The 14696-nt window shown below is 40.0% G+C and overlaps 1 protein-coding gene across 2 annotated transcripts in view; it reads left to right on the forward strand.

Annotated features, from left to right (window-relative positions):
- The first annotated feature begins 1024 nt into the window (after nucleotides 1-1024).
- LOC133980623 (kinase suppressor of Ras 1-like) overlaps nucleotides 1025-14696 on the forward strand; it is a 54817-nt gene continuing 41145 nt past the window's right edge. For both annotated transcript variants that reach the window (XM_062419382.1, XM_062419383.1), the window contains exons 1-2: nucleotides 1025-1216; nucleotides 14507-14647. In XM_062419382.1, the coding sequence (XP_062275366.1) occupies nucleotides 1046-1216; nucleotides 14507-14647 (312 nt within the window). In that variant the 5' untranslated portion in view covers nucleotides 1025-1045. The remainder of the gene's footprint in view (nucleotides 1217-14506; nucleotides 14648-14696) is intronic.

The raw sequence follows: 14696 nt of genomic DNA on the forward strand, positions 1-14696 counted from the left end.
GTCCTCTGACTGATATATTATTATTATGACATCATTAGATGATTAATAGTGAAGCATCAGTGTTAGAGCAGCATGTTACTGTTGTAGCTGCTGGAGGTGGAGCTAGTTTACACTACTTTATATACAGTTAGCTAGTTTAGTCCAGTGGTTCCCAACCTAGGGGTGGGGCCCCTCCAAAGGGTCAGCAGATAAATGTGAGGGGTGGTGAGATGATTAATGGGAGAGGAAAGAAGAGAAAACAAAGTTCTTATACACAAATGTGTTTTCAGTTTTTGGTTTCATCTTTAACAATGTGTTGTATTTTAAAAGCTTGTTATATTATCCATTGTGTCAAATCTGCATCTGAAAAGTAACTAAAGCTGTTAAATAAATGGATTGGAGTAGAAAGTACAATATTTCCCTCTGAGATGTAGTGGAGTGGAAGTAAAAAGTAGCATAAACTCAAAATAGCTACTCAAATAAAATACAAGTACCTCAAAATTGTAATGAAGAACAGTACTTGAGTAGGTAACTAGTTACTTTCCACCACTGGTCCAATAGGTAAGCTACCTACCCTGCATGATAAAGAAAAGTAGTCCCAAATATGATTTAAGACTAACTGATTGATCAGATATACTTTAAACACGAATGTTAATGAGATGCCTTATTTAGAAGCTCAGGTTGTCTGGTTTATTTTCATTTTCCAACTTTAATCTATTTCGTGAAAACTGTTTTTTATGAAAACTTCTTTAGTTTTTTTGATCATCTGTTTTTGACAACTCAATCCTTCTTTAATGGTCTGCGCTTCTCTGTACTTTGTATTTATATCTATAATTATGTGGATACACGTTTGTGTAGTCTGCTCTATGATGAAACTGACTGATCTTTGGTCCTCATGTTTGATTAAAAAGGTTCCAGTTAGAAAGTGGTTTGGAGGTTACAACAGGAAGTAGTTTTACATGTCTGCTGTGAGCTTAGTAACGGAGTCTTGGAGGATCTGTGTGGCACTAACACGGAAACATGCGATGTTTGGAGGGAGCGTTAGTGTGTGACAGCAGCCGCGCTCATGTGGAGTGATGGACGGACAGACGGGCAGAGCACAGCCGCTGATGAAGCTTTGCATCACTGCCAACTCATCCAGAAGCTGGTGGACATCTCTGTCTCCAGCCTGCGGGCTCTGCGGACCACATGCGCCGCATCTAACCACCTCACCCAGCAGGAGATCCGCACTTTAGAGGTAAGAAGAGGAGTCTGTGTTGAGTCCTGGTCTGTAATGTTAGTGACTACTAAACCTCCAGTCTGTCAGTGGACACCTGTTACTGCTCACTTCAAACCATCAAACTTTAACATTCCTATTTACAGTTTTGTATTTATACACTGATACAGCACACACACACACACACACACACACACACACACACACACACACACACACACACACACACACACACACACACACACACACACACACACACACACACACACACACCGCTTAAAGTACAGTAGGCCTACACTAGTCCACATAGTAGTGATCATAGTGTCCTGACCTGTAAGGGACATCGAGATCTAAAAGTAGGTCACATAGTCTTAAAACTGAGAGAAACCAACCAACAAGACGGAGAAGGTGAAACCACAGGGGTGAGGACTTCATGTACGTGTGTAATGATGAAAGGCACTTCCTTACCCCATACATTCCACAGTTGTATGTATCGCTCATATTTATCTGTTTTTGGGATGTTGGCTCAGTAGTCTGAGACACCAGCAAGCCAACAACAAGACAAACTGACTGTATGAATCATATGACCCTACACACAGGCTTGAGTTTAGGTTGGCTTGCCTCTAGGTATGGTGATATCTGTCCAGACTGAGATATCTCAATAACTGTGAGATGGATTGTCACAACATTTGATACAGATGTTCAAGGTGCCCAGATGATGTATTATTAATACTTTGGTGAGCCTCTTAACTTTTCTCTAGTGCCACCATGAGGTTGATTTTGTAGTTCTATGTTGAAATATCTTGACACTTGTTGATTGGTCATTTATGTTCCCCAAAGAAAGAAGTGTGATAACTAGTGCCATCATCTGGTTAAGCCTCAGCTGTTCTTTGTGTTCAGTGCAAATGTTAGTGCTGTTCTGACTTCCGAAACCAGCACTGTTACCATGATCAACATTATCTGCTAGCATTATCATTGTGAGCATGTTAACAGCCTCACACAGCTGTTAGCAGGGTGGTAGACTCTCCAGCACAAGCAGCATCCTGACAGTGTATGTCTGTGTGCAGTCTGCAGTGTTGTACAGGTGGGAGGTTCATTCTAATGAACAAGTGAAGTGCAAGTTATTGGTATTTTGGGTGAAGTTAGGACTTGGAAGTAGCTCTCGGAGTAGATGTCTGCTAGTCCAGTACTTGTTGCAAACGTGCTGCAATAATGAAACAATACTTAAAATGTTTAGAATCTACTTTAATCAGACACTCTCCAACCAGGTGGTGTAGTGGTTAGCACACCAGTGGTTGCCTCACTGTTGCAGGAGCCCCTCTGCGTGGGTTCTCTCTAGGTGCTCCGGCTCTCTCCCACTGACCCGACAATCCTGGAGATCAGGCCTATGATTGACTGGTGACCCCAGGGTGTACCCCCGCCTCTCACCCAATGTCAGCTGAGATCCAGCTCCCCCCCCCACGTCCCTTTAGAAGATTAGTGGTTTAGAAAATGGATGGATGGACCAACCCTGTCTCCAACCAGTACATCATTTTGGATTGACATCTAAAATAACATTATCATGATTTTTAATGATGGGGGCCAAAATCCACAATCCACTTTTTTTTCCTTTTTTCATTTGTAAGTTTATCACCAGTTACAATGAGGCTTCAGTCTGATTTATTCACATCAGGTGGAGTTATTGTCTTTGTAGAATAAAACTCCCTCTCTGTGTTTCTCTGTTGAGCTGCAGTGGAAGGACCAGTACAAAGGCTTGAACTTTAGAACATAAAAACTTGAGCTCCATCTCATCTGTTATTGTACATGGATCAAGTGATATACAAGCCTAACCTCTGTCATTGCTCATATGGGCAACTGTTTTAAGACAGACGTAATACATTGTGAACCTTTCCTTTAAATGTGGTTGAAGCACAAACGTGTGTAAAGCAGCCTGCTGTATTTAACTTTATTAAATATCATTCAAATGACAGCAGACAGTTACAAAATAACCACACAAACCTTCACACACATCAGAGTGGTCACTTATATCTCAGTAATACCTCAGTTCACTTCAGAGAATCAGCTCAAACCTGTCAACAGACATCCTACAAGGTAGTAGGATGTCTGTGTGTGTGCTGTAGCCAGTAGCTGGCCTCTCTTGGTGACCTCTGTGAGTGATTTAATGCCTTTCTGTTGGTCTGCCCTCTGATTGCCAGCTCCCTCAGAAGCCACGTAATTATACTCTGTTGTATTTTATTAGAAAAATGATCCACATACTGCTGATTATCTCATTAAAATGACTCATTAGTTGCTTATCAAAATAGCAACTAATGGATTGACTGACTAATTGTTGCAGCTCTATAAATGCTAACTAGAGTTAATGAGAGTTAAGGTGTTACCAGTACAAAAAAACATTGATTCTCACACTTCTTTACAGATTCACTTTCGGTCACATTATATGAGGTCACACTGCTCTTGGTTTTCATGCTGTTAGCTGAATAGGAAAAGGCAGATCTAACGCTAATCTGAACTTGCTTTGTGATACAGGCCCCTGGTTACCTAAATAGTCTGATGTATGGAATGTAAATCTGACTCATCAATGCTTTAGGACCGTGACAAAGTACACTTGTCATCTATTATTGCGTGGTATTGTTCGTCAGTGGGTTGCTAGGCAGCGAGGTGAATCACTGTGCTCTTTTGAATAGTCCACACATTGCTCAAACTCTCTTTTAGTCTGCTGTCCAGTTTCTTTTGTTCAGATACATCTTTCCCACAGTCAGAACCTGTGTGGTGACTGTGTTTTTGATCACATTCAACATTTGTCAAAATGTTTTTTTTTTTATTGCCTGAAAGTTGTTGCAGCACTGACATCACGCATGTGTCAAAAGCATCCTCCTGTGTGATCTGATCTTGAGGCATGCAGAGCATCACAGCAGTGGGTGACGTTGCGTAGGAGAGGCTGTTGCCACCCACTCTCCCGGGAGCTGGGAAGAGCACAGAACCCTTGTTGTGTTGATGTCAAGAAGTTTATATTTAGCTGCGGTTGTCTCCCACGCATTGTAACTATGTCCTGTTTAGCAAGAAAATCAAATGACATGAAAGACAGTGGGAGGAGGAGACAAGCATGTTGCTGTGTTGGTGCCCCTGTTACAGATGGAAGAGCACGTAAGGTGTGCACAAATTGATGATGCACTCACTGATATCTCTGACACTTCTTTTTTTCCTTTTTCCTGTTTAGTTTTTTTTACCTCTTGAACCGCTGCTCTTACAGACAGATCTATCTTTATGAACTTATGTTGTTGTAAACCCACACAAGATCCATTTGTAAATATGTCGTTGTTGCATAATGAATATTGGACATATTTGTATAATATGATGCAATTATGCGAGTATTTCCATTTGATATATGTGATGGTGCAGGAATAATTAACATGGCATCTATAGACAAAATATATATGTGAGACTTCTAATTGACTTCTAACAGAAAGATGGGGAAGACAAGACTTAAAGATGTTAGAAATCAGTCATGTCATTCACTGCTGATAACAAAAGAGGTTCTTATATGATCATAGCTTCATAAAGTCACGTTTCTAAAACACTCTGTTTCACACGCTGTGAGAAAATGGAGCAACAGATCAATGAAACCGAAAACACTAAATCACTAACAGCAAATATATGAACAAGAAAACAATAAAGGTATTGAATAAGCACAAACAAATTAGCATCCAATTGTGTAGCTACACATTGTGTGCATGAATTATGCAAATATTGTGGTCTGTGACCACCAACGACTTCACTCTGAGCTCAAACAAAGTCACTGACTCTAAATTTAACTCACCAAAAATTGAGATGAAACGGGAAGCTGCATTAGTTGACCTTATTGCGACAGTGGAACAAGCCACAACACAACATCTGTCTTTTTGCTATTAAAAACACTGTAACGTTGAAACATAGAAGATGAACATTTGACTCATTCAGACGACTGAAGCTTCATATTAGCTTCAGATCAACTTTTAAATACATGTTTACACAGAACTGTGGGTTTAGTCCTCCATCACTTCCATTGTAAGTGTATTATGAAGAGATCTTCTAATGGTCACTATGAACAGGAGGAATCATTACAGCAAGAAAAACTGCTTTAATGTTCATTTTGGCTCCTGACAGACTTGAAAATTGATGAACCTGCCCTTTAAACTGAGAACAGAACCTGTTTTTTTACCTGCATTTTTAAGACCCAAATCAGACCTGAAGATAGTTTGCTTTATTTGATTGATAGCTGATTGTTACCTTGTCAGGCTAATGATACGTAACACTTCTCTATCTATTTGTAACACAAGGCACGCTTGGACCCAGATGACTGACAAGGAGAAATTGTCTTTGAAAATGTTCAGTTTGCTGCTTAAATACAATAATATTTGCAGGAGTGGCCTAACTGTGAGCATGGACATGGCATGTCTGTAACTGTTAATGACATGAAAATGAAGTAACAGATAACAATAAAAATGATAATAATAATAATGAAAGTTATCGTTGCTTTGTATTGTCAGTAGTTGCATGGTTTGCACAGATAGGGCTTTCGTTACAGGAAGTGAAGTGTTTCCTGAAACATAAATTTAACTAAAAAGATTTATATCATGTGCCACTGACATCATATTAAGAGGGATCTAAACTAACAGCGTTGTGTTTGGTACTTGAGACAGCAGGGAACCCTGTGCTCATGTATGTTGCAGCTCCATGACTCTCTGCTTGGTGGCTTCACAGCTGTAGATTCAGCAGTTTATTTCTCTGCCTAAATGAATCCACACCATCACATTTGGTGCACTGCTGCTTCACTGACACTCTGTCAGTGTGGTGAAGGTGTAGAGGAATTGTCACACTAGAATAAACTCTGTGAAAATCCAAATTCTGCTAAAGTAATTACAATGTTTGTGTGGAACTTCCAGCCAACAGTTGAGGCCCGCATTAGTTTGGAACTTTGTCAGCCTTATCAGCTCCAGTATGTGAAAGTCTGAGCAACGTGTTGATGATAGCGTCAGGAAAGCCCCATGTGGTTTCCTAACTGCCTCTTATTTAGTATCTTGTCAGTTTTCTCTCCTCTCTCCCTCCTGTGTATACTTTTTGCCCTCCTCTCTTTGACCTTTTTTATGTGGCTTTTGTTTTTACTTGTCTGCACACATTATTTTGCACACCCCCTCTTTGTCATGTCATTTTCTATGTCACAGTGCACAAAGGGGGACCTGCACAAATCATACTGATGATTAGCCAGGGCAACTGCTGGTGAGTTTGTTCTATTCTAATAAAGTAACTGATCACAAAGAAAATCAATTATTGTTCAAGTCCTTAATCAATTGGAAATACCAGTAATCACTGCTGCTTCAATGAGAGGATTTTGGGAGCTTCTCTGAGAGACCTCAGGGCTCTTACAGTAGTGGAAGAACAATCCCAGCAGTGAAACTAATTGCATTTATATTGACAGTGAAAACACAGACTAGGTTCCTTCACCTCTGGATGAAGTTGGCTTATGTGAACATCAAAATATTAGTTTGACATTTATGATGACATTGGACTTATGGGGAAAACTAACATTAAAGGGGAACTCCACAGATTTTTGTTTTTCCGAGGGTAGATGCAAAATGTCATGTCCTGCACATAAACCAGTATTTATAATATCACACATGCATCAGAATTTCCTCACAATTAGAATTTAAAAAAAAAAAGCTGCCTTTCCCTCCTTTGTTAACAGTTTTGAGGGGCTGTTTTTTTCCAAAATGTATTGGAATTGTCATTGACTATGATTAAAACTTGTAGTGTGAGTTAACACATTCTACAACATGAATAAAATTGTACCATGTCTGTGCAACGTTACATCCACCTACAGACTGGATTAGTTTGAGGTGGAGGACTTCTTCAGGTGCCTGATATAACCACGGTTTAAAATGCTGTTGTTCTTGAGAGCCTTTAGAACTTAGGACAGTGTGTTCTTTGATGAACTTTTAAATGATTGTAAGTGGCTGTTGTGTATCCTCAGAGTTCTTTGAGGAGTTTTTAAAGTGAATAATTCTAACCATAAACTTTTTTCGGTGCACTGTTAAAAGCTTGGAACTGTTGGTTAAACTACTAAAGTTTACAACATTTAGACTTTCCTTGTGCTGTAAGTGAGTTTGCACATTTTAGCAACATTTTCCTTCCAAAGCTAAAAGCCAGAAGAATTTGACCTACCCTAACTGCCAGAGCTGTAAATGTAGCTCACTGAGGCACAATATGTGGGACAATAAGACGGTGGCAACATTTACTGCTGTTTAAAAAAAAACCACAGCATGGCAAGCACCAGTGAAAAATGAACTGTCTATAGCGTGGCCCCAGAGCCATGATGTCACTGCTGGGTTTCCATGGCGTCAGTTGCTATAACAGTGGCAGTGAGGCTGAGGTAAATCTGAGAAGAACTGGTGTGATCCCTGGATGTAATGAGGAGTATTTATAGACCAGACCGCTGGCTGGACACAGCTGACTGACCAGAGCTGACGTTGATTGTGACGTGGAGGCAAAGCAGAGTGGGATGCTTTTTTCAGCCACTGGACTCTCATCATATTTAGTTTAACATTTTCATATGACTGAACTTTTTATGTAAAAGCAGATTCACACAGGAACTTGAAGTGAATCGTGTGATGAGGCGAGAAGCAAACCAGAATGTTGTCAGTTACAAGTTGTAATGTGTGTTTAGTCAGTATAACATCTTTATAGAATTACTAGGTTTGTTAGGGTTAGGAGTATGTTTTGTTGTGAAATCAACCTCTTCTGGTTCTTCTTCTACTCTTGTTGGCTGCTTCATTGGCACCACCTTCTGGATTGTGGATCAGAACGGTTGCTTTAATACTTCTACATTACATTCTAACTTTAAATGATGTCCTTTCTTCAACTTTGAAAATAGTCCTATACCCCCACATAACCTGATCTCCTCTTCAGCATTTCTCTCAGTCCATGTGTCATGTGATTCCTTTGAAGTGTAACTTTATGTGTGTCTCTCTTGTTGATATCTAGGACAGTGCAAACATACATGCTCTACCATTTCCTGTCGCCCACAATGGTTACAACTACCAATAGTGGTAGTGGTATGGTTGTTCTTCTGGTTAAGTTCAGTTATTGTTTATTCATTTAGCTTACTTTGTTACTAACTGTGCTCACTATACTTTCCAGGAGGTTTCCTTCTTCTTCTTCTTCTTCTTCTTCTTCTTCTTCTTCTTCTTCTTCTTGTTTTATAGCATTGGCCGGCAACCAGCGTATTAAGTGCATTACTGCCACCTTCTGCTTCAGAGTGTGGACCAGTGAATAATGGTGCGCTCCAGTTGTACTCGGTAGTCGGGAATTTCCGAGTTCCTAGTCGGAAATTTCAACTGGAACGCCTGCAGTGGCTAGCCAGAACTGGTTTTCTGACTTGTATACTGGAACGATTCAAACTCGGGTGTGACGTCCGAGGTAAATGGAACGCACATAAATCCTAAACATTAATCCTGTCTGTCTGATAAACTCAAAGAATACTCTACTCCTCGATCCACTTGGCAGGTTCATCAAAGGTTTTATGCTGAGCTCCTGAACTCCAGCCTTCCTTAGTTCTTCTTTCATACCATGTATTTCTTGATCATACTTACAGTACAATTAGTACAATCTGTGATTTAATGCGTAATAGACTCCTCAACCTGACAGTGCTCACATAAACTGGTTGGATGCTTTCCTATTATGTTGAGTGTTTTGTTTAAGTCAGAATGACTTTGTCTTATTTTGTTGCAAGTGACCTCTTTCCTTTACCAGCCTATATTTCTCACTGCTGTGCTGAATTGACTTGAATTGTTGTTTAATCTGTACAGAAACCTGAAGGATCTCCTCTTATTCTCCTCTACCCAATGCAGAGCCAAGAGTAATGCTAGCATCTCCACTGAGAACACTACCAGATCATTTGCTTTTTTTTTTTTTTTTTTTTAGTTAACTTTGCTGTGTGTGTCTGAAAAAGCAACAGTTGTCTGATGTTCGATGTACTGGAGTAGTGCTAGTATTTGGAGTAGTGCTTTCTGACATGGCCTGGAGATGCCATCAACAGATTCACTTTCCCTCTCCCTCTCTTCTTGAACTCCAGCAGGTACTAGTCTGTCTGCGGTGTTGGGTGTGTCCATGGCTCAATTTGTGGAATTACGACTGTTGGGTTCATCTTGATTAACCCTAACTGCATATATTTTGCCAACATACCCCAAAGCTTGTTCTTTGTCCTCTGCTTTGTTTCTAAGACTCGTGTTGTACCGCTTTTGTGGGGCGTTGCTCTTCATGCCCTTTGAGGTTAGTTGGTCAAAATTGAGTTGCATTTCTTCTTCTAGGACTTGCAGGGCTGGGATGGGGGTTAACTTTACTGCTCTCAGAGCTTGAGCTTATACCTTACTAAGCTTTTCCAAGAGTTTTTGAGGCTGTACCACAGACCACATAATTAAGCACAGGCCAGATCGTAGCCACACAATAGTTTTTAATGAAGAGAGGTCTTCACCCCTTCCACCTCACTTGGACGCCTTATGTTATTTAGAACTTTCTGACCTTTTCCAAATATTTTATTTATATGATCAGCGTATGTTAACTTAGACTCAAAAATCATTCCTAAGAATCTATTCATGTACCTGCTCTTTTGAGGGCCAGCTCTTTATGCAGACTATGTATTTGTTTTCTCTACTAAAAATTGAAATCCCTAATCATATGTAGGGCATTCAAAAATGTGTAATACTGACACTGGTACCATGACTTTATTACATACATTTTTTACACACTTAAAGCAGTTTCATAACATAAAAAATATAAACCTATTTACTACAATTCACTTTCATACTGTCAATGCCATCAAGCTAATCTTAGCACAACAAACAATTCAACCCATAATGTCAGCTAATGAAGTCTGGATGTGGCACCCAACATGTGCTGTGATTGTAATGATGTTCAAACTCCCCGACCAGCAAAACTCTCTGCTTTAAACATTGGTTAGTTTTAAAGAAGAAGTGGGTAGAGTGTGTCTGTATGGCAACATTAACATAAATGGTTTTATCACTTTGCTATATGATGGTTATCTTGTATAGTATATTTCCGTTTCATGCTACCCAGGTTAACAGCTCAAAACATGGCTGGTGGAGGCAACAGCATCTACAGACACACATTTGCCAGCCACCATGCCGCAGCTGTGTTGATGTCAAAACAGCTGCGGTTTGGTGGCTGGCAAATGGCGAGTTATGTCGCTAATCAGTCTCTATGTCACCATAACACTGAACATTGGCTAAGGCAAGGCACTGTTGTCAGCTGCTGAACCACTGGGCAATATCATCATCTGATATCATCATTTGATATCTTATAGCTTCATCCTGTTACTGGTGAAATCGCTGTAGATGTTGCTGCTACCTCCATTCAGCTATGGACATTTGGTACCGAATGTCAAGAATCTATTTGATACTCAAGAGTATCAAAGCAATTCAGTTGATGCCATAAAAGTATCGAAGTTCGGTATTCAGTCCTAATTACATGTCCACAGTACCACATCATCTGCAAAAAGAGACCTGCCAATATCTAGTTGAACTTGAGAAATGACTGAAAATTCATTACTGGAAATGAATGGGATTATGACAAATCAACTTGATATTTCATTTCCTATTCTAACCTGAATAATTCTACCTACCATTAAGTTCTTTATCTGATAAATGACCCTCCCTTTTATAACCATACATATTAACTTTACAAGATGTCCCTCTTTCCAAGTCATATAGGCTTTGTCAACATCCAAAAATACCACTATAACCACTATAGCTTTATTAATCTAACCTCATTTTCTAAAGAAATAATATGATCCAGAGTTCCTAACCTGACTTTGATGTGTTAACAGTCCTGTCTCTTTTATAAAATGTGACCATTCTCTCCATGATCTTACAAACATTTGATGTAAGGGCTATGGGCTTCTTTAAAGGAATTATCATAGCCCCACTATATTATAATGGTCAAACGTTTCCTTAAAACCCCTTTTCTAAGACGTCTCAACATTATGTGAAATATTTGGTCCTTCCCTGGAGATATTCTGCCTGATTTACATAAAGCTCTTTTTATTTCAATTAAAGTGAATTGACAGTTAATTGAATGGGCAGTTACTCCAATGCCTCTAATTGTTGTCTCTCGCTGTTATTTCTCTTCTTCTTCTTCCTTCTTCAGTCAAATTTCTTGAACCATGTATCTGAACAAATGCTTTCACCATCATTTCTGTCCCTGTCTGTAACTGCTACTTCTTCTAAAACTGGATACTCCCATTCCTTTCTATTATCCCTGATTCTCTTAATCATGCTCCACACTTCTCCTATTGAAGTTGAATCTCATTACAGAGTCCTTGCCAACCTTCTCTCCTTGCGTGTCTTATTGTTCTCTTCACTACAGCCTGGACTCTCCTGAATGCAACTAAACAGTCATAACTATGCGCCCTCTTTAAAAGCCTAAAGGCCTTGTTGCTGTCTCTTACAGACCTACAACACTTGTCTGCCACTTCATACAGGGTCACCTTCCCCTCTTTGTGCTGATACCTTTTCTACCTCAATGTCCACTGTTGTAACAATTGGCTCACTCCCATTGCACGACTCTTCCCATATCTACCAGTTACATTTCCTAACCAAATGATTAGAAACCAGTGTCAAGTCCCATCCCTGATTACCATTGTGTATGTGCATCTACCCTGGTACCCTTCCCTTCACTCAGACATACCAAGTCTTTCTCCTCCAAGAGAGCCTCTACTACTAGACCTTTAACATCTAAGTGCCTTACACCCCTAAAGTGAATTGTGGGCATTAAGGTCACCACAACATATTACTCTACATCTGTCTTGACCTTGTAATTCCAGCAATCTGTCTAACTCTAACCATCTACATGGATTATAATAATTCATGATCACCATCTCCTTTTCCCTGCACCACACCTCCACACCAACATATTCCTGACCTCCACCTCTCCCCACTAATCAGGAAGGTATATGCTGTTTGACAAATGCTGCACATCCAACACCATCCTTTTCCTCCTAGTCTTATTGTATGATGACTTAGCCAGACTTTCAACTAAATGTCTTGAATGCATTTCACATCTGGCTTTATCAGTACACCTTTAATAAAATGCTTGAGTTTCTGACCATTTGTTATGATAGATTGTGCATTCCAGTGAAGGCTCACTGCCATAAAAAGTATAAACTACATGCTTCCTGACTGGATTTTGCCTGGAGCTCATTTCTAACCTCTTCACAAGTCAGTCTTACCAGTCCAAGGGGCTGTACTGCCTCTTCTAACTGCCACTATTAAGTGAATCTTTTCAACCACTAAATTCTCCTTGAAGACTTCACTGGATCCCCCCTTTGGACCACATGCATGTACTGTTTGACCTAAGACCTGTCCCTTTATTTGTTTCATAGCCTCAACATGAGACAGTCCTCTTCACTATCACTTTCTATATCTCCACTTTCCATTTAAATACTTTACACCCCCTGAAGGTAGCGCTGTGATCCTTTCCACAGTTATAACACCTTGGCTGCACTCCCTCCCAACATTTGCAATGATTCCCTCTGCAATATGCCCCTCTACATTGTTGACTGCACCCTGAGGCTACATCTCCCAACGTATGACCATTGAAACATCTCAGTATGTCATCTCTCACAATGTAACTCATCAACCCAACATTACTCGCTTTGGAACAACCTCCCCTTGGAATTCTATCATTACCATTTCAGTGTCTTTCCTGGTCCCATTCTTACTTCTAATCTCCTCTATGCTTGCATTAAGGGGTACACCACAAGTTACACCTCTTCTACCCTTAAACCTACCTGCTCCTCCCACTCTGCTCATACAACAACTTTAATCCCACCAATCTCTGTGAGTTTGAGAACTTTACTTGCCAGCTCTCCCTTGTTGCAGCCAAACCAACAAGTTTCCATCATGTAGCACCATAACAAAATCAAGAATTCCATTTGCGTTTTTTGTTACCCCGAACTGATCACCAAACCTTACAATTCTGATTCCAACTACTCCTTTCCTTTCTGTCTTCGCCTCGATTGCTCCTTGTGTCTTTCCAACCTTCCCCTGAAGGTCTTCTATATACCTCTTTACTTCCAAACTTCCATCACTATACTCCCATTCATAAACTTTCTATGATCCATTCATGAAGCTGTGCCTCAATTCTGTCCCCTTGCTATAACCCAGGACACCACCATCCTTCTGATATTGGTGTGTGTATTTTAATGAACTTATTGATTTTTGTTGAAGGTCTGTGTAACATTATCTACACAAACTGTTTTTGTAGATAATGTGCGCTGATACAGGTAATGTTGTTTACTTGTTATTGGTGTGGAAGACTGTGACGCACTGAGAGAAATATGGTTCTGCCAAGACTAATTGGAGGGCCTATTTAAGGAGAGAATGTTTGGTTGTTAGAGAGGAGAAGAAAGAGGTTGTGTGTGTGTGTGTAGCTGTGTACAATAGCTGTAGCTGTGTCTTAAGTTTGACTTGATTTCTGAGTTAACGCAATTAAGCCAGATTTGATTTGTTTGTTGTCTTCTTTTAATTTAGTTTTTAGAGTTGCATGTTTTTTAGTTATATATATATATAGATATATCACCCTCTTCTAGTCATCGAACAAGTCTCTGAGCCTCTTATCTTATCACCTTGCTTGACACTTTGGCTTAGCTTCCTCACAAGCACTGACAGTATAAGAATAATGTGCATTAGCTTTCATAAACCTGCAGGCAGTTTGGATTAATGACATCTGAAACAACCATGAAGGGGCTTCATTCTTTTCAGCAGTGTGCAGCAGATGGTTTCACCGCAGATGTTCTGGTGTGGACCACCAGTAAGGGGGATTTCCTCAAACTGAAATTTGTCACTGTCTAACTGCTGCTTTGCATTACTACCTGGCATTTACGCTTGATATAACAAGAAGCCAAAGATCTTTGATCAGCTCATTTAAGACCTCAGTGTACTCAAAAAGCGGTAAATGATGACTGTACTCACAGATGAATGAATAAAATGTCTATACAGGTTTAGTTAGTAACAACCACACTGAGCTGATATGAATCCATGCACATTATTAGCAGTATTAGGTCTACCTACAGTACTGAGAACAGAAAAAAAAGATAAGGCCAACATTAAGGTGCATCAAAAGGAGGAGTTGTGTCTAATTTTAGCCAAGTAACTGAACCTCTAGCTAGGAAGATATTGTATTGGTGTTTCTACTGGTTGGTTCATCTCTCCTTGACTCCCCAAATTAAAGCAGTCTGTGGTACAATGTTTCCCCCTACAGGTGAAGCTGAGCAAATACATGTGGACACAGCTGCAGTGGAAGAAGAGGGTGGCTGAGAGGGAGAGACCTGAAGCTCTAGCTGGATACCCGAGACTGGAGGACTGGCTCCTAACAGCTAACCTCACACCACAATTCATACAGGTGTGTGTGTAGTGTGTAGATCTGTATTCTTGTGGAACAGTTTGTTTTG

Source organism: Scomber scombrus, chromosome 5 (genome assembly GCF_963691925.1).
Source record: "Scomber scombrus chromosome 5, fScoSco1.1, whole genome shotgun sequence".
Classification (NCBI taxonomy): Eukaryota; Metazoa; Chordata; class Actinopteri; order Scombriformes; family Scombridae; genus Scomber; species Scomber scombrus.